A 26,542-nucleotide genomic window follows, 5' to 3' on the forward strand; every position below is an offset into this window, starting at 1 on the left:
TTCATAATTTCTAGCCGAGTTCAAAAACAATGAATTCGCGGCAGCAAAAGTTCGTGAGAAACGTTAGTTACGGCTGATTTTTGCTTGATTTGAGCACAAGGCCCAGGCTGACTCCGGCAACCAGCATGACCTAGTTTCAATGAAAAGTGTGAAATAGCGTGACTGCAACTTCTAGAGGGTGCTTTTCCATAAGGGGCTTCGCCTTCCCCCCCCCCTCTCCCTTCCTTTCTATGTTTGCCAAAAGAGTGACTCAGCATCCACCAACACACCCTGCGCAGCTCTTCTGCAAATTTCGAGTGCCTGCCGTCTTCATCCCTAATGGTCCCAACACTGCCCGCCGTCTCCTTCAGTTTTCGCGTTGCTGACTTCTCCCTTTGGCTGCTGGTGATGACGTCACCCGTTGCCCCCTTCCAGTCTGTGCATAGCCGACTTCTCCTTCTGTCTGCTGGTGCTGCCGTTCGAGATCTCCCGCTTCGCCAACGGCGCCTGGACCTTGGGCGAGGGCTTCGTCTGCGTGCTCTTCCCCTTGCTGAGATACTGGAACGTCGGCTGCTCCCTGCTCTCCATCGCCATGGTGAATGTGATCCTGAGCCCCCGCGTGAAGACAGGGTTTAAGCGACCGGACAGTCAGCAGACGCAACAGGACGCATAGGGGGACAGGGTTCGGTTATTCTGGAAAATTTCGTTCGTTGTGGTTATGGTTGGATGAAGTACTAACTTGGTGACATGAAACAAATGCGTTGCGCTGTTGTCCATTGCCCGAGGGTGGGATATCTTGGGCATGACTGGGTATACGGTAAAGATGTCAAAGCTATTTCCGGTTGATTGAAGGCACAACAGCTATGGTGTGCATGCCGTTTTGTTTGAGCTTGTTTGAGCATTTCGTAGCATGCCACAATCCCTCATCGCATAATACACACACACACACACACACACACACACACACACACACACACACACACACACACACACACACACACACACACACACACACACACACACACACACACACACACACACACACACACACACACACACACACACACACACACAACACACACACACACACACACACACACACACACACACCACACACACACACACACACACACACACACACACACACACACACACACACGTATATATATATATATATATATATATATATATATATATATATATATATATATATATATATATATCAACATTCCTCTGTTCTACGCAAAGGTCTAAAAACGAAGCGATGCATAATCCTTTCACTGTTGCTTTTTATTCTCGCTGAAATGACGAGTTGAGATGCTGATCCGTAGCTTCAGCGTTCGAAGGGGAGAAAAGGCTGCTGCGTATTCAAGCGGAACATTTTAACGACGTCAGTTAGATCTGAGTCATTTGCTTCATGTGATACGCCCGACCCTTCGTTTCAGATAACGATCAACAGGTAACTGCAGGTGACCCTGCTTTGTAACACTGCCGTGCAACCTGCAGGAGATGGTATCGTACAGCCCTTTGCAAACCACACCACACGCCGATGATTTTCCACCGGCATATGCAACATTCATATGGCCCCACCGAGTCATGAAAGCAAAGGCTAAGCTGCCTTGGACCCAGGGCCGTCATTTCAATAATGGGCCACGATAAGGCGATATAAACGACGTGTGTCACTGTTGTTAAAATGCGCCTTACATGGGTAGTGCCATCACTGTGTGAAACCAGGTCGCAAATGCCTGATTTCGCCAGAGTTATTCCCAAATGAAAGGCGATCAGGACAGTGGCAATATACCATACATCTTGATTCATTAACGCATTTGACGTAGCTTTCGTTTGGAGGGCATGATCCCCAATCACACTTCATGAAATTATTTGAATATTTTTTAATTCTTTAAATAATCTATGCTTGTCATTCTGCTAACCAGGTTCGTGATGATCGCTTTCAACGACCTCTACAAGAAGATCTACGAACGTCGTTGGGTGGTGGTCCAGATCGCCTTCATCTGGCTCTACAGCTTCGGCATGCTGACGCCCACACTGGCAGGCTCTTGGGGTAGGTTCCTCTCGTCTGACATCCCCTTCTTCCCCAAACGACGGCAGCTGTCGCAGCCCTGGTGGATGCTGTGATCGCCCTTGTGGGTGTGTCAGGTGTTTTGTTTGTCAGGATTGATTGTTCTGACCAGACGTGAATGACATACTGATTGCGCTGTAGATTGCTTGTAAAAGCTGCAGCGGGTACAGGCTCGGTCACCCCTGCTGTCTAGTGATATGGATGGAATTAACGCCATGCAAACCTCGAATGCCGTAAGATATCAGAATTGTGCGTAGAAATCGTCGGCCATGCCATGCGACGCAAAAGTCTCACATTTAACCTTATAACGAAGCACGGTTTGGGGTATATTTCAAAGTGCAATCGTCTGAAAAGGTTTTCATCAGAACGTTTCAGAGCTGTGACATGAGCTGGATAAGTTCCAGCCGCCTACAACATTACTAATATTGATCTCTGTTGACCAATGCCACGGCGCTGTTGAGCGCGTGTCAAGTGACACCGCCCTCGCCGTGTAGCCGCGGCTCACGTGTCCCAGATGAGCGGGACTTGCTTCCTGTAACAGCGCCACGCTGACGGACGACGTGTTGCGCCCAGGTCCATGGCTGGACTAGTTTGTTTCGGGCCCAGGTCGGTGGCTGGGGTATTTTGTTCCGCGCCCAGGTCCATGGCTGGACGAATTTGTTTCGCGCCCAGGTCGGTGGCTGGGGTATTTGTTCCGCGCCCAGGTCCATGGCTGGACGAGTTTGCTTCGCGCCCAGGTCGGTGGCTGGGGTATTTTGTTTCGCGCCCAGGTCCATGGCTGGACGAGTTTGTTCCGCGCCCAGGTCGGTGGCTGGGGTATTTTGTTTCGCGCCCAGGTCCATGGCTGGATGAGTTTGTTTCGCGCCCAGGTCGGTGGCTGGGCTACTTTGTTTCACGCCCGGGGCGATGACTGGACGAGTTTGCTTTCTATCCGCTGACCTACAAAAAAATAAAGTGGTTTGTATTGGGCAATGGTGCTGTTGCCCGAGGGACAGTGGCATGACGGTGTAACGACAGTGCCAGCCAGACAAAACTCAGGACTTCCTGGAGAGACACGTGGCTAATCACTACTAAGACCGCATCGAATTTGAAGGTGAATTCCCGAAACAAAAACGGCTCGGCTCCTGTTTATACACATGCTTGATTTGCGGCTCTGCATAACATGATAGCTATGGGGCACTGCATGGTTTACTGCAGGCGGCGCGCCCAAAAATCCCAATTTATCTTCATCGTAATCGGTCAGGGAGAGGGATTCCGCTTTGCCTTTTTTTCTCTCTCTCTCTCTCAATCTCTCTCTCTCCGCCTCTCTCTTTCTCTCTGTCTCTCTCTTTTTTTCTCTCTCTCCCTCTCCCTCTCTCTCCCCTCTCTCTTTCTCTCTCTTCTCTCTCCTTCTCTTTCCCTTTCTCTCTCTCCCTCTCCACCTCTCTCTTTCTCTCTCTTTCTTAATCTCTTTCCTCTCTCCTTCCTCTGTTCGCGGCTGGCGTCCGTTTGTTCATGTGAATGCCCTTACCAGGCGTGGAGCTGCCGGCTGTTAGTGCGGCATGGCGCCGTCAGATGGCATTAGGACCGACCGGAGGCAGACTCGTGTGCTCTATTTGATTGCTGTTATTTCACAGATGAATCAGTCCGTGAGAAGGCGGGTTTCTCTTGTTGTGGGCCACTTAACAAACCATTTTTCGTTTTAATAACCAGTAATGGTACGGCATGTGAGCGGTTGGTCAACTCATTTCAGCGGCTGCTGAGATATTTGCCACCTTCGTCACGGTGATTGCTCTGCTTCATGAAGGCGGCTTTTCCTGAGGAACGAAAGCTCCTGTTCTTAAAGGGAACAAACTGACAAAGCATCCCTAACTTATCTATTTCTGCTTCTGCAGCTGTAACCCTCTGCGATGCTCTGATCTTCTGCAACCACAACAAATGACGCACCAGGCGGCAGGACTGTCGTTCCAGTAATGATTTTTTTTTTGGTGGCGGTGTGTTGTGCATATGTGATGTGCCTTGAGCGATAACGATACTGCGATTCGGCTCAGTCACAATCGGCTGCGATTCAACTCAGACTCAAGCCCAGTTTAAGGCCAGGTTATCGACAATGTCGATGAAGTCATCACCACCCAACGAGCTCGATTGTTAGGACGAAACTTTTCATCGCTATGTATTTCGCTGAACTCAGCAGTTCAACAGAGAATAACCACATTGAATGCAAGTAGCACTGCCACGACAGAGCATGATCGTGAAACTGTAAAATTGGAGACCGCCATTTCCGCTCGACGATCATTCCTCTGAAGAAAAACAAGCGACAAATCAAATTTGCATTTCTCTAAAAAAAGCGACAAATCAAATGGTTGGCGTTTGATCAGTGAAATACTAGCTACGAGCCCTGTGTCATTTACATACGTGTTTCCAGGAAAGGAACATACACGTATCCCTACGACATTAGATACAATGTTAAACGCTCCACGTTTCTTGATTGCACAATTTGAACTGTCACTTCGGCTTAGAGTCATAGTGGTTAAGCTATTAGCCTGCTGAAGTAGATCTTCGAGGTCAGGTGCTGTAGCCCTGGCTGCCACCGTGTGCGTGCCGTCGTCGCAGGTCGGTTCGGCTACCATCCGCTGCTAATGACCTGTACCATCGTGCGCGTCAACGGACACTCGGCGAAGATCGCCCTCTTCTGGATCGGCTTCCTCATCCCCTGCATCGCCATCATCATCTGCTACATCGGCATCTTCCTGGTCATCGTGCTGTGAGCTATTCCGCCGACCTCTTGGCGTTTTCTCGCTTCTTAGGCTTTTTTGCTTTTTTGTGAGCGGGCGTCAGCCGAGGACTGTCAAGAGCATCCAGATTGCTCTGAATGCTCGTTAGGGAATTATTGTAAACCGACAGTGATCAAGTCGTCCTTGGGTCTATACACTTAAACAACTTCTTTCTAGCTTTGTGGGCCGCGCATTGCATCCTACCGAACAGCATGTGTGAGCGAGTCCGCTGTACCGCCACTGGGACCGCGGGACCATGTGTTTCTTCCTGTACCCTCTGAGGGCCAGAACTGTTTGTCATTCTCATCGGCGCCCCGCTGCAGACGATAGCACTGTCTGCTTTTCCCATCGGCGCCCCGCTGCGGACGATAATACTGTCTGCCTTTCCCACCAGCGCCCCGCCGTGGACGATGGCACTGTCTGTCTTTCTCACCGGCGCTCCGCTGCACACAATATCCCTGTCTGCCTTTCTCATCGGCACCCCGCTGCAGACAATAGCACTGTCTGCCTTTCCCACCGGCGCCCCGCTGCAGACGATATCCCTGTCTGCCTTTCTCATCGGCGCCCCGCTGCAGACAATAGCACTGCCTGCCTTTCCCACCGGCGTCCCGCTGCAGACAATAGCAATGCCTGCCCCGCCACAGATCGGACCGCAGAATGCGCCGGCACAGCGTGAAGTCGGGCATGAAGGAGACCAGCCAGCAGAAGAAGTCTCGCGAGGAGCGAGCCCGCAAGAACGAAATGCGCATTACCAGGATGTCGCTCGTGATCTTTCTCACCTTTCTGGTGTGCTACCTGCCGGTGACCATCGCCAAAGTGAAGGACCCCACCGTCAAGTTCCCAGGTGAGAGCCGAGTAGGTGCCAAAGTGTTAAGGCGCCCTTTCGGATCGCTTTAAAGTACAGTAGCAGTCAGCTAGATACATGAAATATAATCTCGAAACTTCAGTAAAAGCAACCATGCCACTCGATCACCACGTATCATGTTTCTTAAGTCCATGATGTCTCAGTCATCTGACTTGATAATTCAGCTGGCAGATCCTAGCCTCTGTGCCCTCACAGCGTTCCCGATCCCGGGGCAGATGTTCTATCATCAGCCAATAACACCTCTCGCAGGCGATCGTCTTCTGAGTTCAGCTGTATGGGCTTCGTGGTGCCAACCACCGCAATATCCCCCAGCTCTGCGGATGCTGGGCTAAGACATAGTGTACTTTCAGGTCTGCACATTCTGGGCTACATCCTGGTGTACCTGTCAGCCTGCATCAACCCCATCATCTACGTCATCATGAGTCGTCAGTACCGACAGGCCTACAAGACGGTGCTCTGCTGTCGGCGTCCGCGCCTCTTCTCCGACAGTTCCCTCCAATGTGAGTCCGGCGCCGCCGGGACCGGCCACACAATCCCCGAGAGGCCCTCCGACATGGGTCCTATCTCGCGGTGCATGGACTCTGGAGAGGTTAACACTTCCTACTAGGACAGACGTCGCAGACATGAACAACCGCTAATGAGGGCCCTTTGGCCCGACCATCAGGACGCGAAGGGGGCACGCAAACATCCACTCCAATGCCCCTCTGCCGGCTGACAATGCACATTAAAAACCCCACCACCCAATGCGTTCCACGTGCCGCCATCATCCTGCACCACCCATGCCCGGCCCCGACAATACGATTTGCACTGTGCAAAGCGAGCGCCCGAATCTTTGCACTGCGCAAAGCCAGCGCTCGAATCTTTGCACTGTGCAAAGCCAGCGCTCGTATCTCTGCACTGTGCACAGCCAGCGCACGTAGCTCTGCACTTAAGTCAGGCGTCGGATGCGGCGAGCGGGGAGAGAGAGGGGGCGGGGCTGGGCGCCAGACACTGCGACCCGCTGCAGAATCGCTCATCACCAGCGAGGTCACGCGCTATCGGCGCGGCGCCGCGTCCGACACCAAGCCCCTGCGGACGGCCGCTGATCACGGCGGCGACAGCCTGTCGGCGGCGACGAAAACAGACCGAGCGAGGCGGGCTGTGTGGTGGTGCCGGACCCGACGGAGGAGCGGGGCGGGCTGGACGGCTCAGCTGGCCAGAGGGCTGCGCTGTTAGGAGGGCCGGGCTGTTCGAGGGGCCGGGCTGTTAGAGGGGCTGGGCTGTTAGAGGGGCTGGGCTGGTAGGAGGGCCGGGCTGTTCGAGGGGCCGGGCTGTTAGAGGGGCTGGGCTGGTAGGAGGGCTGGGCTGTTAGAGGGGCCGGGCTGGTAGGAGGGCCGTGCTGGGTGGAGGGCGGGCTGGGTTGGGTTGGAGGGCCGGGCTGGGCGGAGCAGGTGAGATGGTTGGGGCGCGATGCATGGCACAGGGCCGGATTGAATGGAAGAGCAGGACTTGGCACAGCACCGCGCGGTGAGTAGAAGTCCTGCTTACGCCATTACCTCGGGCAGCCCCGTTTTCTCGGCTTGGTCACGCTCTTCAGGCTGGGCGGAGCACTCCGGCTGCGACCCGCAGGGATTTGTGTTGGCATCAAGAACGTCCAGAGCACGCGGGCGTGCCCAGCACCGGTGACCCATCACTGAGCGGCACCGCTGTGTGTGCCAGTTTCCAGAGTGGGTACCCTCAGGCTGTCTGCGAAGGTCGAGCTTCGTGACACGCAGCCGGCCGCACCTGCCGGAGGAAGCCATCTGCAGGTGTCCACGCTCTGGTCTGATCGCGGCTGACAGACTGCCGATCCCTGGCCCCTCCATTGCCGGTCTGGCCCGAGCCGAGCCTGGTGCAGCCTTGCTCTAGTTCAGGCGCCTGAAAAGTGGAGCCTTTTCACGGACAGCGGAACAGCAGTTCTCATGAACTCAAAGTCCCAGAAGAGACTTGTACAGCAGTCCGCTTTCCGACATCCCAAAATTCGGAGATATTATTGCTAATTTACTTACAAGGCCGGCTTGACCGATATCATCACACACAGATGCTAAGAGCCAGATTGCTGTCACGGAAGGGCCTGAAATGGTGCGCCAGCGTACTGGAGCTTGTTGGAAGGTCACCTCAGGGGAATCGGCAGTCTGATCCGTGACCGCGTGTCGTGCTTCAAGTCTGCGTTTCCCAGTGCCTATGCTGGACTTTCCAGTCGACGAACTAATATTTTCATGTACTGCCTGCGGGAATACGCCTTTGCTACCCGCCGTTGCGTTTCTGTCGATGTGCTTGCCCATTGCGTAGTGCTCCCTTCCACTGCGTTGTGATTTAATGTGCTCATTGCCGTACAGCCAAGGACACGTTTTTTACTTTCCTCTGAGTTAAGCTGTTGTTTCAGGCGCTGCTTGTTTTTTTCTTTGGTGTTTATGTTGTCGTAGTAGCTTACCATTACTTACCCCGTCGTTGTCAGACCCATCGCTCTGATCCGGGCAGTTGAGATTCTAAAACACACCGGTCGCGACCACACGCATGTCACTGTACCTTCCCTGTCCCACACTGGCGGGTGGGATTCTAAAACACACCGTCGCGACCACACATATGCCACTGTACCTTCGCTGTCCCACACTGGCGGGTGGGATTCTAAAACACACCGTCGCGACCACACGCATGCCACTGTACCTTCCCTGTCCCACACTGGCGGGTGGGATTCTAAAACACACCGTCGCGACCACACATATGCCACTGTACCTTCGCTGTCCCACACTGGCGGGTGAGATTCTAAAACACACCGTCGCGACCACACACATGCCACTGTACCTTCGCTGTCCCACACTGGCGGGTGGGATTCTAAAACACACCGTCGCGACCGCACACATGTCACTGTACCTTCGCTGTCCCACACTGGCGGGTGGGGTTCTAAAACACACCGTCGCGACCACACGCATGTCACTGTACCTTCCCTGTCCCACACTGGCGGGTGGGATTCTAAAACACACCGTCGCGACCACACGCATGTCACTGTACCTTCCCTGTCCCACACTGGCGGGTGGGATTCTAAAACACACCGTCGCGACCACACACATGCCACTGTACCTTCGCTGTCCCACACTGGCGGGTGGGATTCTAAAACACACCGTCGCGACCACACGCATGCCACTGCACCTTCGCTGTCCCACACTGGCGGGTGGGATTCTAAAACACACCGTCGCGACCACACGCATGTCACTGTACCTTCGCTGTCCCACACTGGCGGGTGGGATTCTAAAACACACCGTCGCGACCACACGCATGTCACTGTACCTTCCCTGTCCCACACTGGCGGGTGGGATTCTAAAACACACCGTCGCGACCACACGCATGTCACTGTACCTTCGCTGTCCCACACTGGCGGGTGGGATTCTAAAACACACCGTCGCGACCACACGCATGTCACTGTACCTTCCCTGTCCCACACTGGCGGGTGGGATTCTAAAACACACCGTCGCGACCACACGCATGTCACTGTACTTTCGCTGTCCCACACTGGCGGGTGGGATTCTAAAACACACCGTCGCGACCACACGCATGTCACTGTACTTTCGCTGTCCCACACTGGCGGGTGGGATTCTAAAACACACCGTCGCGACCACACGCATGTCACTGTACCTTCGCTGTCCCACACTGGCGGGTGGGATTCTAAAACACACCGTCGCGACCACACGCATGTCACTGTACCTTCCCTGTCCCACACTGGCGGGTGGGATTCTAAAACACACCGTCGCGACCACACGCATGTCACTGTACTTTCGCTGTCCCACACTGGCGGGTGGGATTCTAAAACACACCGTCGCGACCACACGCATGTCACTGTACTTTCGCTGTCCCACACTGGCGGGTGGGATTCTAAAACACACCGTCGCGACCACACGCATGTCACTGTACCTTCGCGGCTTCACACTCCTGTTTGGTCATTTGCCGCTCGTTTCAATGCCTTTGTGAAGGAACCCTGCTGCTGTGAAGACGGACTAAACAAAATCCTCAAGCTCATGATACGTGGCTTTGAAGCTGTTGGATACGAAGTCTTAAAATCCTGCTGATTTGTGGAACTAGCAGTTGATGGAAAATTGCACTTCCGTGCGTTTCAAGGCACTAGTGCAGTTAAAGGGAGTTACCTTTACCTTACCACGGCCTGTTACCGACAAGTTGATTGGTTAAAATTGGAACCAATGCGTCACATAGATCACATGATACTTCCATACTCAAAGTCAAAGTGTGCCTTTAAACCCGTGGTAAAAGCCTTAGGGAACAATTAAAGCCGTATTGCAACGTTTCGTTGACTTCGCGGGATAAAGGCTTCATGTTCACGTAGCTTATTGCCCAAATAGTGTTTCAAGCTTTCATAGCGTTTATGACGCTACGATTTCGACATATTAGTGTGTTTCAAACATAACAGAACATACACTTTGGAGGAAAAACAAAGCAAATACAATGTGCTATTTGCTAAGTACTGAGCATGCTGTGAGATGAGATTTCTCCCGCAGGGTCGCCTGCTTCAAATATAAATTCTAAGCTTTTCAGTAGGATTTCGAGAAAACTGGTAATATTTTTGCAATGGCACGCGTATGATGTAACAATAAGGGAAAAATACCAACAAAAAATGGGATACTCGTTTTAACAGCATCTCCAGGAGGCTTCAGTGAGGCACGTTTTAGGAAATCTGTGCAGATCAGACAGCAGGCTACCTAACAACCTGAAATAGAACCCACGTACTCCAGCTCAGGAAATATGGTGGAAAGCTAGAGAAGCTCTGATTTACTGCGATGTGCTTACATTGTAGAAGGTAGTGCGTGTGACTGACAACAGGCTGGCTCGAGTGGATCCAAGGAAAACAGATGATAAGACTGTCTTAGTTCTATAAGGTCATCTGAGACAGGCTGAATCACCCATCTTTATGTTTTTTACCAACAGTAGTGTGTGCAAATGCTTCAAAAAAGAGCGTTGCAAGATTGGTGACTCCCTCTCTGTTCTGAAAAAGCAAACTCTGGGAGCTATAACAAATTTGAAAATACGGGACTTGGATTCGAATGTTCCTTTCCGGTAAAACAGTTGCTTCGAAACTAAGTGCTAAAACATGGGGCACTTGTTACAGGTTCATACGTTTCGCCCGCCTCCACCAAATTCCGTGCATTTTTTCGGAATTATGCGGGTGTCGGCCTGACCTTGCATGTACAGTAGCTTGACGCCTGCTTCCAGCTGCAGGGGTCGACATTCCGGAAGCCTGCGCTTTCTCGCCAAATACGCGCATGATACACCACTGCTAGAAAAACCATAGCAACGATAGGCTGATAGCCAGGTGGTGCTAAATCGAAAGTATCTGGCTGTGTTGTTACTCTGGACGAGGCAGGTCATGTTCTGTCATTTTCAATCGAGTAATCCTGGATCTGACAATACCCCACATCTCATATGTGCCTGGTATTTAGTCTCTTATGCCGTCCGGAACCGGAACAATTAAACCGTGCTGCTAGCGATCCGTCCCGCAGCCGGAAGCTGTGTTACCGTAGCCTTTGTCCGTCCGTTCCTAACCCTAGCGCACAGCTGGAGCCAGCCCGCTGACCGAGGTTGCAGCTCCTGAAGACCAGTTGGTCGCGACGATCCGACTCGTGCTCACTTCCGAAACTCACCCAAAATTCTGAACCCCCGTGGAGTTCAGTGCGTGGCAGGCTTGCGAGACCCACCCTGGTCACGAGGGGCCTTGCCGACCGGACGCGGTGTCGTTGACGGACGGACCGACGCCATCGGTATCGACTCTGAGACTCTTGTCCGCTCTAGTGTCGGGGGACTGGCCGCTACGCTGCGCGCACGCGAAGTCATTCCTGAATAACACGTCACCTAATGATACCATGTTGACGTGCCACGTTTGATGTAGAATGGTTCCAATCGCGACCGATGCTCGAATTAGAACAGCATGTACCTTCTCGTCATTTGACGAGCGGGTTAGCGGGATCGTGAGCGCAAATCTCATTGGTGGCGCGACGAGAAGTCCCCTCACCCGTACTCATCCCGGACACGCTGTTCGGCGGCGGCAGCGGTGCGGCACGCGTGTCGCGCTCTAACGCTGTGCTCTGTGCTCTCTGCAGCCAGGGAAGGCAAGTCCAAGGACAGCGTCCCGGCGTCCCAGACCTACATGTCACAGGTGTCCAATGACAGCGTCTCTGGATCTCCGCTGGAGGAGCTTCCCGAGGTGTTCCCCGACGCGCGGGAGCACAAGATGTGATGAAGTCAGGCCCTGTCTGGGTGTCCACTGGACCAGCTTCCTGAGGTGTTCTCCGACGGGCGGGAGCACAAGATGTGATGGAGTCAGGCCCTGTCTGGATCTCCGCTGGACGGGCTTCCTGAGGTGTACCCCGACGCGCAGGAGCGCAAGATGTGATGGAGTCAGGCCCTGTCTGGATCTCCGCTGGAAGAGTTTACCGCGGTGTTCCCCGATGCTGGGGAGCGCAAGATGTGATGGAGTCAGGCCCTGTCTGGATCTCCGCTGGAGGAGCTTCTCGTGGTGTTCCCTTATGCCAGGGAGCGCAAGATGTAATGGAGCCAGGCCCTGTCTGGATCTCTGCTGGAAAAGCTTCTCGTGGTGTCTCCCGATGCTAGGGAGCACGAGATGTGATAGAGTCAGGCCCTATGCGAGTTCCCCTTCCAGATGGCTTCACCGAGGTTGCAAATCACAAGGTGTGATGAAGATATGACCTCGGGAACGCAGGAATGCGCTTGCCGCCGCACAAACCGAGCCGTACTTTCCACTGCCGTGCGACGAAATTGTCAATTCTGCTTAGCTTCGAAAAAAAACAAGGAAAAGATACACAACGAGCTTAGCGTGCTGCAAACACAAATAAGATGTATTGCAGCATGCTGCGGAGTGTACATAAATCACGAAGTGGTTGGTTGCTTCACGGGGCTTGGTTGCTTCGGACAAGGGCGGATGTCGTGTATGGATTGTTCTGGATGTTCCTTGCGTCCTTTATTTCGTGTCGGTGATTCTCATATTCCATTAGTCTCCAGCTGGAGGTAATTTTGCTCCTCGATGCGGTCTTTTACTGCTCTTGGCCTTCGTGGGAAGTATGTGATACTTTAAGTTCTCACGTTTTGTAGTACGGCGTTGAGTTGCAACACAAGGCTTAAAACTGCTTTTAATTTTTTTAGATAAGATATCAGAAAGATGCACTGTTTCTGCTGGCATCTGAAGTGACGCATGCCTTCCCAGATAAGCGCAGTGCTAGTTGACTCAGTACGTGCCACTGGCCATCATTAATTTTATCAAAACTAAGAGGAAAGTGGCTTGCCACCTCAAAACCTTACATGCACGCACGTGATTAAAGAACTTCTTCGACTATCAAGCGGAAGCACATGTTCCATCCAGGTAACAAAGTCACGCGCCCAGCCGCGCCAATATTCGTCCCGACCTCTTGCGTTTCGTCATTCATGTCTTGTCATAACAAATGGGTGCGACGTGATCGTTGATAATGTGTGTGATGTGCAGACGTGTGGTGAAAGAATACGAAATGGACCGTGTCCATCCGGTGCATGTTGCAATCCGCTCCAGTCTAACGAACTGGATGCAGATGGAGCTGACGGACATGGCTAATATACGGTTTGGGATCTGAATGTGGTTGGTGTTCGAATCAGCTCATCACTTCAATCCACTGAAAATGCATACCTAAAGACTATGCCAAATCAAGTCAACATTTGGTTTGAAATGAAGCATTTCACAACAAATAGTTATTTCGGCTGCCGGCAAGATACATGTGCAAAACAACCGGGCTGAACGTAAAACATGTTTCATTACAGCTAACCGGTAACTAAAATCATTGAATACACGGTGCGTGTTTGGTGCAGGAACACTTGAGAATGCTTAATCTAACCAATAGCATGGCAAATTAAGTGAATGACGAGGAGTATAATCAGCCTATAAAAACACAAACTTGCCCCAAATAGGTGACTGAGGTTTGAATACAAAAACCCTGGCACGCATTGGGTCTTAAAAGGCAAATGATACAAGTCAGGCGCCCTGAACATTCGTGCCCAGTTGAATTATTTCCGCTTGATTTGCATCTTTTTCAGCATATAGATTGATCACCAGACCCTACCAGGCTTTACCTTATTTTGGCTGATTGAACTCGGATTGGATCCGCCTTGCAGACGCCTTATTGTTTGGTACAACTCTGGATCCTGCCTGGTTGGATACGAATCGATCTGGATCAAAAGAAGGCTGCCAATTTTGTACTCTGGTGGCCAGCACAGGGGACGCGCGTGAAGAATGGCAGAGGTAATTGAGCGTAGATGAAGCCCGTTGATCGCATGCCACTTACCATCGTCTGTCTACCAGCGCTCCAGGCTGGGTAGAGTTATCTGCACCGCTCTATCCAGCACCCGTGGCAGCCTACACGGCTCGAACCCGACATCCCTGAGAATATGCAACATCTGCCGACCAGCTGGTGAGGCGCTGAGAGAACCTGCGTTCTTGCCGTGTTTCGGCCAGCGTGAATGCACCACGTATGATACTGTGGATGCAGATCACGGAGTAATCCCAGTACTGTCCGACCAATACGCACGGCGGTGATTGGTCATTAAGCTGATAAAGTTGCATTAAAACAGCCGGCCACGAGTGAGCTTCTGAGGGCTCGTACAGGGACATCGTCGGCCATGAAGACGTTACAGACGCTTGAACCAGCTCACCCTGTCTAATATCCCATCAACTGCATTTTGTCGTGGCAATCTGGTCATAATCTCCGATAGCGAAAATCGGCACAAATTCATTCATTTCAACTGAAACGGTGAGCTGGGCCGACCACCAGCCGAACAGCTTTCGGGAATGAGGTTTGCGAACACGCACGCGTACGCTGCATCACTGGCAGTGACTATCTCTGAGACGGTCCGTTCGCGCGATGCGCAGTTCATTTCAAAGGGTGTGTAGTTTCTTTTAACTACGAATGTGCCAGATAATGGATTCTACTACACGCCAGGATACGAGTTCGCCGCAAAATGACCTTTATCGGTCCGGGTAATCCATCCAGATCGTGATGTACCAAGACACCTTAATGCAGACATACGTTTTGGGAATGACTGAGCATCATGCGGGCATCTCATGATGCGAGGGTCACTGATGCAGCATCATATTCACTCGTGATTAGTTTAAACATTGTTTTCAACTGAAGCATGCCATTCACATTCTGCCCAAATCTTGATTGACCTCAATTTTGGTTGATTTCAATTTCCTCTGGCTCATCAATTCGATACCTTGCAATCAGTTTGAGTCGAACATGGGACCCCGTCCACTCCGTTATGCAACTTGATACAGCTGCGAGCAGGCTACCCAATCATCGGCTCGACCCACTCGGCAACTAAATCCACTTAGCAACTCGCCTTAATCCGTATTCAGAGGAATAAAAGTAAAGCAATTCAGTTGTGTTCGGTAATGAGCACCGCCTCTGACTGTTAATGCTATGAAGGTAGGGCTTTGGGCATAAACTGTGGTGTCAAGAGAAGGACGTTTGACAAAGTTAAACTTTTTATAAACAGTCCGCAGCAACCATGAGAAGACAAGGAATGAAATAATACGAAGTAACCGTTTCAAACATGATGATGTGGGGTTATTGTGTCCTCGTTTAAAAAAAAGATTGCGTGGAGTTCCTAGCAGATTACGGACCTTACTTAACAGAATACAGACGTTTTCAACACGCGCATATGGACGGAAAATAGGAAGTGCAACAAGAGTAGACAAGCGGCAATTATCTGATTTAATCAATGCTTTATGGGATTTTCCAATGTGCAGCATTTAATTGGACCTAAAGTTCAGAAGTCATCTATTGTTTGAAGATCATGCGTCCCAATCCCCAAGCATGACATCTCTGCCCACCGATCACGACCGCGAATCCGTTCGACCGTGGATTGGGTCTGTCGTAAAATTGTGAAATAAAGGCAGAGACGCATTCGAATAAGACAAAATAAAAAGAGAGCCGATATTGTTTTTGCATTTTTAAGCTTTAGCTCCATCCTTACTGAAGCAAGCGCACAAGCAATTATTCGGATTTGGGAGGATTGTGTCACTTAACATCAGTGAAACAGGCGGGTGTGTGAACACCCCTTCCATCCGTGTAAACCTCTAGCTCATTTGAAACTCTTGTGAACGATAATTTACTGCATAGGTCTGCCTTCTATTAAGTTCTGGCGCACATAGTGCTGGGAATAGGAAAGGAGTCTGAATTCACTCACTTCCACACCGGCTCGAGCTATTCAGCTCTCGGCCTGGTCCCAATCTTACGTGTCCAACCCCGCCCTGCGCGCCCCCTTTGCCCTGTCTGATACTCCATCTGTTATGTCTGATACTCTCCTTGGCTCTCCCGTCTCGTCCTGTTTTGTTCAGTTCGGTCCTGTCTTGGCCCATCCTGCTTTTCTGTGCTCTGCTGTGCACCGCTTTTACCAGTCCTTGGCCCGCCCTGTCCTGCCCCGCCCTGTCCTGCCCGCTCTGTCCTGCCCGATCTGCCCTGCTCTGCTTAGTTATCTCTTGTCGTTACTGCTGTGCACTGTCTTTTGCCCACCTTGCTCTATCCTCGTCTGTCCTGCCTAGGTGTGCCCTGGCACGTCCTGTCCAGCTTAGCACTGCTCTCGTTGTCGGTGTCTAGATGGCCCAGGTTCGATTCTGATCCTAGGCTGATTTGAACTACGCCCCTCCCCGTTTGTAGTATGTCTGTTCGATCTAGTTTCAGCCTGTCTTGTCCTATGCTGCCCTGTCCTGTTCTGCTCTTGTGCCTTTGCGGTTACCATAAGGCTTGCGCAAACCACACCTAGCAGTTAGTCCTCTAGATTTCCAATTTTTACCAGATTGCCATCCGTGGTGCAACGGTGATAACAGACAAAAGGACGCAGTGCGAATACAGACGGCGTCAGTCCGCAACTCTGCCTGCCAATCACAGGCAGGCCAACAGCTGGTGATATCGCCAGCTGCTAGCCTCCGGTGTGTCGCGAGCTCGCGCTGTTGGTGCCGCACTGTCGCACTCGCACTGTTGGCACTCATGCTTTGAAATGAGATCACGGGAGCTGTTTTATAGCGTATGCTAATTCCGATAGACCATTGTACTGAGGACGAAAAATGTCATAGTTTGTAATGTTTTGTTCTCTACCATACTCTGCTAGGCCAATTCAATCCGAACAATCGCGAGGGGCCGCTTTCCTCCGAAACATTCTTTGTGAATTAAACGGCATAATGCAACTTATCTTCGGGCATTTACTGAACTATGCAAATAGAATGGATGGACACTAGACCGGAAGTGACCCAACGTTCAACATTTAGCCTGCAATGATTGAGGCTCCATCGCCAGCTGAAATTTCGAAGGGATCATAAAAATGGACGTAAAGAAAAATGAAGAGGTATCGAATAACCGGCCTAACAAATGTGAAGGTAGCGTGGTACGTATGCTTGCAGCCGCGTTGCAGATCTGACTATTGCATGACATTAAGCGAGAGCCTTGGGTTTTTAGATATAAAAGCCCAAGGATGGCCTGCCAACAAACAACTCAGAGAGAAGCGTATAAAAATTAGACTTGGCATTGCAGCAAGATGTGCCAATTCCTAGTTAACCACCTACTGAAGTCAAATATAACAGAAAACCTGTTAGGTGTCGAGGTTTCTTCTGCGTGAAGTGTACACCATTTTCATAAACACCACGCGTGACTATGCTGCCACTATGGCAGCATATCTTCATATCAGCATATCTAAAAACATATCTTCATTACATTGAAGGCGCATTTTCAAGCGACTGGTCAGAAAAGACGGAGGTGGACTCGAAACAGCTGCAGCTCTCATGCGACACGTGTCTTGATTCACTGTCTCGATCTGCAAGGGCGGCGTCACGAATTTTGAGTTGGAGGAGGCGTGATTTTTAGGATGGAACTATAGGAACATAGTTTTGACTATATTGCCGTCGACTGAAGCATCGTACTTACGGTAAACTTTGATTGCATAGTTACAGCGCAAGGAGGACATGCCGGAGTGTAACTGAAAATATATAAATCCGAGGCTTATAGCTCAAATTCCTGCGCATTGCAGCCGGTTACCGGGTGGGCCCATTACCTTTAAACCCTCACCAGAAGTAGCTGGTTCTGGTTGCGTTTAAAATGCGTGTGTGTTGTTAAAGGACACATGCTGGAGTCCCGGTTAAATCGTGCTCTGCATTGAGCTGAGACATGTGAAGCACCGAAAAAAAACACAAATCGTAATCAAGTACGAATCGCATTCGTACGAAAACGCGTCATACCTTTTCAAACCCCGTCAACACTATCTGTACACTCCCAGCCCTCTCATTCGGAAGACTTCATGCATCCCTTCCTTCATGCTACCCAGGCAAAACTCATTTTTTTAGCACATAGACACAAGTGACGCATAGGCGTCCAATTCCTCGTGCGGCAATGTTGCCGCCTGAAGCCAACCGCCCTCAGACCGCTGGTAGCGCCACCTTCCGTCAGAACAGCAGCGACATCCTGCGTAAAGATTTGGAATCTAACGTCGCTTCTTACAACTGACTTACGCTGACTATTCTAGCAAACAGCAGTGGTGTTCGATACGGTGTTACGAGAATGTCACCAGGTACAATCCCAATACGCCTAAAGTCAGGGGATCAAGGAAATGGATCTGAGTAGGACCAGAATGTCTGTTAGATGAGTTTACTGCGCAGGGGGGCCGCGCTCCCATCATTCCTTGTCGCTGGGGTCAGATCCTGTCACAGCGCTGACAGCAGGTGCTGTATGCTTGCGGTTGGTGTCCCAACCTTGACCACGGCTTCAGTCCGTTACGGCTTGTAGTCGTGAACCGGTCATGACTTCCAGCAGTCGTGTCGCGTTACCACACCGACTGAACCTGACAGTGTTGGGCTGAATCCATGACTCTTCAGCGGACAGTCATTGTTTGGTGCGTTCAGATTGAGAGGCCCCTTGCGGCGCTGCAGCTAGATAGCCCGGTTGATGAAACGCGGAAGGGATACCTCACTATCGCCGTTCTTCTGATGAGATTGCGCACGAAAGGACCAAGACATACCAGGATCTGACGGACTACCTGAAGATAATAAAGAGCATCTGACCAAAGCATGTGAGTGAAATACGTCTTCAAGCCTACACTGCTGGTGCTCATGCTCCCGCGTGGAGGGTGGACCGACAACTTCCTCCTTCAGAAGCACTGTTTTAAGGCATTATTCGTGGCAGGTCATCACATCTATGTTCGCTAAATGGGCCGATATGTGAGACAGATGAAGCACCTTCCCCAGCGTACCAAGGAGAAGCTACTGGCGGGCGCGCACATCTGGTGACACTGGGACAGCGAGACCACAGAGCCAGAGATCAGATGCTGGTTGACCTCGGTCAGCTGCTAAACCGCGTCGTCTGGCCATTTCCTAGGACCGCAGAAGGCCTAGCTGAAAGTTTGGAGATTCGACTAGCCCACTTCACCGCTACCGCCCCCCCCCCCCCCCCCGAAGAAGCTTCCCAGCGAGCCACCCCTTCCCTCCAAGAAGAGAAGCTAGAGACATTCCTAAGCTTGGTTGGAGCATAGAAGCGTGTGGTCTCCCCACCAAAGCTGTCGCCTCAACAGCAGCAGTCATTCCAGAAGCGCTTCTTGATGCAGCGACCTGCAACTGCACCGCTGAAAGCAGGGCACGCAGCGCTGCAAGCTGCGGCGGTAACAGCCACAGTGCAGGCCTTTGGCGTACAGACAGACCACTGCAAGTGTCATGTAGAAATCGCATGCTATATCCCTTGAACCAGAAAACAGATTGACATCGCAGAAAGCGAAGGGGAGCTAGGTGTACATAGTGCTTACTGTGACAAGCATTAGCGAAATGTAATCGGCGCTGACAGGTAGTACTACGCTCAAGGTTGCATTTGATGTCATGACACTACGTTGAAGATCTACTGAGTTTGATAGGTGACCTGTGATTTGGCGTTGAATTATGCCTCGTAGCTAAAAAAGAAGTCGAGACATGCACTGTCCACTCACGTTCATCCGCATTGAGAGCTGTCGCACGACCGTCTATGTCATCCAGATCAAAATAATACAATTGCATAACATTTAAGATGGCAGCAGACGCTATCTCGAATTCCAACAAATGCTCAAGGTTGTACAACTAGCAACCAAGCTAGTTTGGCTTTCCATATTACTCAGAACATATTCCCGTGAAAAAGTTTACGAAAAATAGCATGGTAGGCTCAACATTTTGGCATCTTGACTAATCCGAAAGAAAGAGGTATGGATGCTTCAGCTTGTTTAAGCCTGTTTTTTTTTAACGGAACAAGCCACACACCGTCGCGCACTGGCGTCTGCAGGGCTGATCACATCGCCTGGGGGCGGCGCCGTATATTTGTCGTCAGATGATGGTGGAACGGAAGGCGAGCATGATAGCAGAAGCAGTATTACAAATGTTTCAATTTTTGAAATCCACAATAACCAGTGTAAGCTAGTTATTGTGGTGTATTTGTATAACCCAGTGCTAAGCTGTGTTCACGTAGAGGTCCTGATCCATACAGTTTCCGCGGGGTCTGCAGATGTGCCCAGGGGCCATCGCGCCTCTATGATCCTGTGGAAGAGCATGGTGAACTGTTGAGCAGGGTCCCAAAGCTTAAGCTCAAACCCTAAAGTGGTGTACGAATTGGTTCGAGCTGTTAATTAAGCTGGGGATTGTCACTTGTCTGAAGCTATGATGAGTCTTTTCTGTGCCAGCCCAATATATATTATAATATATATTATATATATATATATGCATGTGTGTATATTCAGTTTCTAGTAAGGCGTCTAGCATCACATTCAATCACGTCGTGTTCGTGAAGTACTTTTTGTTTTAGCTCATGTTCAGGGCAACATACCTGTAGCCCTTCTAAAACTTTTCTCTTTCTCTTGAGGATTTCACAGGCCACCTTCTTTTGCTGCAGTTCGAAGTTCATGAGCCGTTTTCTACACCCTTTGGTAAGCCCTCTTTCTTAACTGTCTGGTCATGAAGCTTCATGTGGGAATATTCTGACAGAATCCTTTCTATTATACATGCTTGATTAAAAATAACTGCTGACTCAGCATTGACAGGCTTTTCGACGCATCGTTTTAGTTCCCGGGAGTTTTACTTGGTATCATCGCTTAGATCAAAGATGGTTCGCACAAAATTACTCATATATTCCTGGCTCCTTACATCCGACGTTTCGAGATCCTATCTCATCGTCGAAGACAAAATGACACAATAAATAGGTTTTGAATTTTAAGGATGCAAAATTGTGCACTACTGTTGGAAAACATCTTTTGGTACGGAGAACATAAATGAAGCATAACTACTTGAAGTATGACAGAATTCTGTTTTAACTTTGATACATTTAAGAAACACTCATAACGGGTATGTTACAAAGACACAATGAGAACACTATTGCGACAATCACATCAGTAGTGCAAAAGTGGAAGGTTGTGCACAAATTTGTCTGTCTGTTTAGGGCCGGAGAGAGTTCGTTAATGAATATGCTTTCCCAAATTTGAAGGCGTCTTCTGTCATTGCACGTCCGTCAAATGTCAGTGCTGTCTGTCAGTTGCCGTCGTGCCAAGGTCATATCGTGTTCGTGTCGCATGTGGTCTAGGGGTGCCCCGTCACGTAAGTGCAGTGCCAGGCATCGTGAGTGTCGTTGTGGTCACATCAATATAATGTATGGAACAAAGTTTGCAGCCTTCGATGTTGCATTTGAATTGACACACTACAATGGTGCATTTTAGTTTGTCGGGTTTGTCGGGCTGTTTCTCATAAGAATGCTAGATATTTTCCTATTACGATAATAAATGACGATGTCCATTTTGTGGTCGTAGCCATTGTGGCCTTTAGCATGTTGAGAAATAATTTCCCGTAAAACTTTTTCGTCTTGTTTGTAAGCAGATGTCATTTGATTTTGATAATACAGCTTGGCGGTTGGTTGGATGTCTTGTCTTTGTTTGTCGTCAAAATGTCTTGTCATATGTCGTTGTATCTCGTTTTCAACGTCAGAATTTGAAAACCGCTGTTCGCCAACATCTGTCTGATTCTTATCAATTCTCAGTGTAGCCCCGTCTAGTCTGAGTAGCGCTTAAATGCTCGTCTAATGAAGGACGTTATGACGCTAATTTTGTAGCGTCGAGGACACTCACTGTCAGCATTTAAGCACCGTCCGTTGTTAGTCTATTTTCGGTATACGGTCATTTTGAATTGCTGTCATTGTTTATCGTCAGTCATGCCAAGAAAGGATATCAAGCCTTGCACACTTACCTCTCTTGTGCATTTAAGCCAGACTACTGCCAAAAGGTGTTTTTGAGACGTCCTGGCTGGTCAATGTCTCTAACTTCCAAAAATATATCGTCTACGTAGCGCCAGTAAATTTTCGGTCTTGTGCCGTCAATTTGTAGTATGTCGGTTTCTACGTGTCCCGCAAAGGCACCACAGTCAGTCACGTCGAGTTCGTCAAATACTTTTTGTTTTATTTCATGTTCAAGGCAATAGTGCTCTCATTGTGTCTTTGCAATGGTCCTATTATGAATGCTTCTTATATATACCAAAGTGAAAATAGGATTCTGTCATACTTCAGTTAGTTATGCTTCATTTATTATCCCCGTACCAAAAAATGTTTTCCAACATTACTGCACAATTTTGCATGCTTTAAAATTCAAAACTTATTTCTTATGCCCTTTAGTATTCCCCGACGATGAGATAGGAATTTGTGCGAACGATCTTTAATCTAAGCGATGATGCCAAGTCAAACCCCGGGAACTGGAATGATGCGTCAAAGAGCCTGTCAATGCGTGAGTCAGCAGTTATTTTTAGTCAAACATGCATACAAGAAAGGATTCTGCCGAAATATTGCAACAAAAACTACATGACCAGGCGGTTAAGAAACAGGGCTTACCAAAAGGTATAGAGAACGACTTGTGAATCACCAACTGCAGCAAAAGAAGACGGCCTGTGAAGTCCTGAAGAGAAAGAGAAAAGCTTTAGAAGAGCTACAGTTATGTTGCCCTGAACATAAACTAAAACAAAAGTACTTGACGAACATGACGTGATTGAATATATTACATATATATATATATATATATATATATATATATATATATATATATATATATATGCGCTGAGCCTACTTACAAAATGCCATGGCTTTGCACGCACAAGCGTAACCATGGTATCTAAAAGGTGTCGGGTTTGTTAAGCGCCTCTTTAAAAGATTCTTAATGTAGCCCGCGGCCAGCCGCGGAGTACTGATTCTCCCTATGTTTCTTTGAGCATGAGTAAAAAACGAAGGCTTTCAGAGAATTTGTATGCATACTTTAGCTTTGTTCTATCAAGATCAGCGACCCAGGTCAAGTCAAGGAATTAGCCTCTAAAAAAGCTTGACCGCACATAACGTTTGTGTTCTTTATTTGTGATTGTTCAAACCTGCTATGGAAGTAGAACATGGTAGTACCTCTAGTTTTCATCTTTCAGATTTTCCAAAATAGGCAAGGTGGGTGACCAAAAGTGAGGTCAACGCTTGCTATCTCTTTTTGCAAATAATCTAAATTTGTACGCGTTTATGCGCAGCTTTGGCGTTTTCGTATGATAAAAAGTACACACTCAATTGCTTAACCACCATTCGACCACAGACCACATGACACTGACCCAGGTCATGATCTTCCCTATGGGCACCTTCTTGAAAACACGTGCTGAGCTCAAAATAGGCAGTTTTGATAGACAATTTTGGACGCATAACTCAAACAACCCACTGAAAGCATGCTATGATATCATTCTAAGGCATAATGAGGTCACAATAGATCACGTGAGAACATGCAAGGTAATATGAGGTTATCGAAGGTGAAAGGCCTATGTTATTAGCATTGGAGAGGCTAGATGAACGAATGTGACGCATGTAATCGCTTCCTCATCGTGTTTGTAAATCTGATGACGTATAATGTCATATGACTTTGCTCAGTGCCTTTTCTCAGTTTGTTACAAATACACCGCCAAGCGCCGAAAGAACTATACATAACATAAGCAACAGCTAAGCAATTTTGAATATAGGGAGATACGGATCATATTATTTCTGACCACAAAGGCACTTGACTGTCACATGGAACCGGTCAACACTTTTCAGATGGATGGCCTCTAGGTCACCCTAAAATGACATTTGTGTGTCTGTAATACTTTTCTCCCACAGCTACACCTAAAAAAAACTTTGTCAGAACCACACCGTGGAAAAGTATCGTTATTGTAAGCTGATAATAGACCAATTTTGAACGGTGATCTGATCTGAACTGAGCTCTGTGGGGGAACAAAAATGGTCGACATAAATTCTCCACAATCTTAACGTTCATTTTCGTGCGCTCAATATTCGCCTTAACGTGTTGACGTAGGTTTTAGCCGAACCTATCGGAACGACTGCTTTCTAACCTTTCGTGACTTCTCGTGACCTTGCAATGGGCCCAAGGTCGAAATTTCAGTGTGAATTCTTCATGGTTCAAAGAGATCTTTACACCGGTATCTTTATTGTTTCATACGGTGTCTGAAAGTTCGAGATCCCAGGGAGAAGTCAGCATCCCCCCCCCCCGGCCGGACAGGGCTGTCTCGGACCTCCGGCCGGGCAAAGGTCAAGTGTGATCAAGCCAGTTACGTCAATTACGTCAATCAATTACGTCAAAATCGGCACACAGCTATAGGGGAGCATGTACGCAAGAGATCGCAACGGAGTTGATGACCAGATCAGAATGATGAGAACCTTCAGCAGTTTTACATTACTCCAGCCATGGTTACAGGTATGCGCCTTTCAGTCTTAGCCATGCGTTTACCATCATCACGTCACATATCATTTTACATTACAGAAACATAATTGGTGAAAACCGGCAACCAAAATGCTGGGTGCTTGGCGCCGACATGGCCTCTGGAAGGATGTGGAGCGACGTTCGTCTTGATCCGTTCAAACAGAACCGAAAAGGAAGTCAGCGTGCATAAATTCGATTAGGATATACGTACAGCTCTAAACTGCGCAAAATCTGACGTCACAAAAACAGCCTTGTTGATGCTCGCGCAAATTCCTGCGATGCTAATCATTCCATGTCGCATACTGGTATGTGGTCCGTGTGGCGGCAACCGGATCGACCGATTGCAAAGGGCGGCAACTTCCGGCATGCTAACATAAACGGTCGGGGCAGACCGGAACACATATACGACAAATATGCAACACTCGAGATGTGCGACACAGCTGAACTGACGGCGCACCACAATGTGTGCGCAGCGGGCCGTCGCGAGCGAACGGTCGGAACGCACTCCCAGGTGAACTGAAGGCGCTCCATTCAGTGTGTGTCGCGCAGCGGGCCATCACGAGCGAGCAGCCGGAACGCACCCCCAGCTGAACTGACGGCGCAACACAGTGTTGGTGCAGTGGGCTGTCACGAGCGAACAGCCGGAACGCACCCCTAGCTGAACTGACGGCGTTCCATTCAGCGTATGTCGCACAGCGGGCCGTCACGCACCCCCAGATGAACTGACGGCGCTCCGCTCAGTGTATGTCGCGCAGCGGGCCGTCACGAGCGGACGGCCGGGACGCACCCCAGAACAGGTGACCAACCGACAAGCCCGCGCCGCGATGTCAGCACCGGCCGCGCTGTCACCCGGCGGCGGTTGCGTGCCGACTCCGACTGACGCCTTCGCAGTCCAGAAGCGTTAATTAGAGAACAAAGCGCGTTACAGGTCACCAGCCCACCTATTGATCGGCGTCGGCTGGCGTCCCCCTGCCAGGTGAGGCGCGCCGCGTCGGGCCGCTGGTGGGGCTGGCTAACATGCATAAGTGATTTGTTTGCCGGACGTGTCTCGCTGCCGACGCAGCCCGGTATCCGTCGGAGTTGCTCTGTGCCACCGACGTGCTGTCGTGAAAACTCCTCATCGACATGAACTTTCGGCGAAATAAGCCTGTGTCTGTGTGTATGTGTGTACCCGGGGGCGTCACTTTTTATGTTTTTAGCGGGAAGAGCCGCTCCGATGCTGACTTAAGCCCCACCCCCCCCCCACCCCCCAATGCTTCTCTTAGGGTCTCAACAAAGAAGATGAGACAGAAAGGAATACTGGACCCATAAAATGGGGAAGATTTCCCCTGAAATATTAGTACACAAGGGACCTAGAGGAAGGCATCACTATTAGTTCCATGTTGATTTGGCACCACATAGTATCCTGAAGGTACTCGTCATTCTAAATCCTTTCTGTGTTAGGTCAATCTGTAATTATTGACATGTTTTTCATACAATAATGCATGGATCAGGACAAGCAGAATGTACTGCAGTGTGCGGCAGCTTTTAAAGCGATGGTTTCACATTAGAAGATATTGAGACAAGCAACACGTATGATGTTGAAAGCCCAATTATAACCAGGGGCATAGTTTCACAACCTGAGAGGGGGAGGGGGGAGTGGTCTAAACAGTGAAAAATGATTCAACCCCTACCTACGTCGCCGCAAGATATGCCCATACACTGATTTATCCACAGAGTTGACCCTTTCTTCCCGAAGTTGGAGAGGGGGCTGGCGCCGAAGTTCGGGGGGGGGGGGGGGGCAGCTGAAGCCCTCCCCAACTGAATAGGAAACTTCACCCCTGCTTGTAACTAACTGCATGTGCTTTTAATCCCTGGCCCTGATCGGGGGTTGGTGCACGCCCAGTTTTTTTCTCATTTGGAATACCGCTCTGGCATGTGCAATAGTACCCAATTCTTCCGTAGCCTTTGCAATGGAGCGTCCACCGCGCGTGTTTTGATGCTAAAGCTGAATTCCTAAATGAGATCCTAGCCTTTTCGGTTTAAAAGCAGCGACGTTGTCGAGGAGCACTACGC

At 49.7% G+C, this 26,542-nt stretch overlaps 1 protein-coding gene across 2 annotated transcripts in view; it reads left to right on the top strand.

The window, feature by feature from the left end:
- The window catches only part of LOC119104636 (G-protein coupled receptor moody), a 34,882-nt gene extending 21,997 nt beyond the window's left edge, over nucleotides 1-12,885 (top strand). For both annotated transcript variants that reach the window (XM_037228356.1, XM_037228363.1), the window contains exons 4-10: nucleotides 415-574; nucleotides 1,425-1,438; nucleotides 1,914-2,041; nucleotides 4,652-4,802; nucleotides 5,457-5,656; nucleotides 6,028-6,177; nucleotides 11,800-12,885. In XM_037228356.1, the coding sequence (XP_037084251.1) occupies nucleotides 415-574; nucleotides 1,425-1,438; nucleotides 1,914-2,041; nucleotides 4,652-4,802; nucleotides 5,457-5,656; nucleotides 6,028-6,177; nucleotides 11,800-11,936 (940 nt within the window). In that variant the 3' untranslated portion in view covers nucleotides 11,937-12,885. The remainder of the gene's footprint in view (nucleotides 1-414; nucleotides 575-1,424; nucleotides 1,439-1,913; nucleotides 2,042-4,651; nucleotides 4,803-5,456; nucleotides 5,657-6,027; nucleotides 6,178-11,799) is intronic.
- The last annotated feature ends 13,657 nt before the right edge of the window (nucleotides 12,886-26,542 follow it).

The sequence above is a fragment of the Pollicipes pollicipes genome, unplaced genomic scaffold (assembly GCF_011947565.3).
Source record: "Pollicipes pollicipes isolate AB1234 unplaced genomic scaffold, Ppol_2.1 Scaffold_2555;HRSCAF=2994_pilon_pilon_pilon, whole genome shotgun sequence".
Lineage (NCBI taxonomy): Eukaryota > Metazoa > Arthropoda > Thecostraca > Pollicipedomorpha > Pollicipedidae > Pollicipes > Pollicipes pollicipes.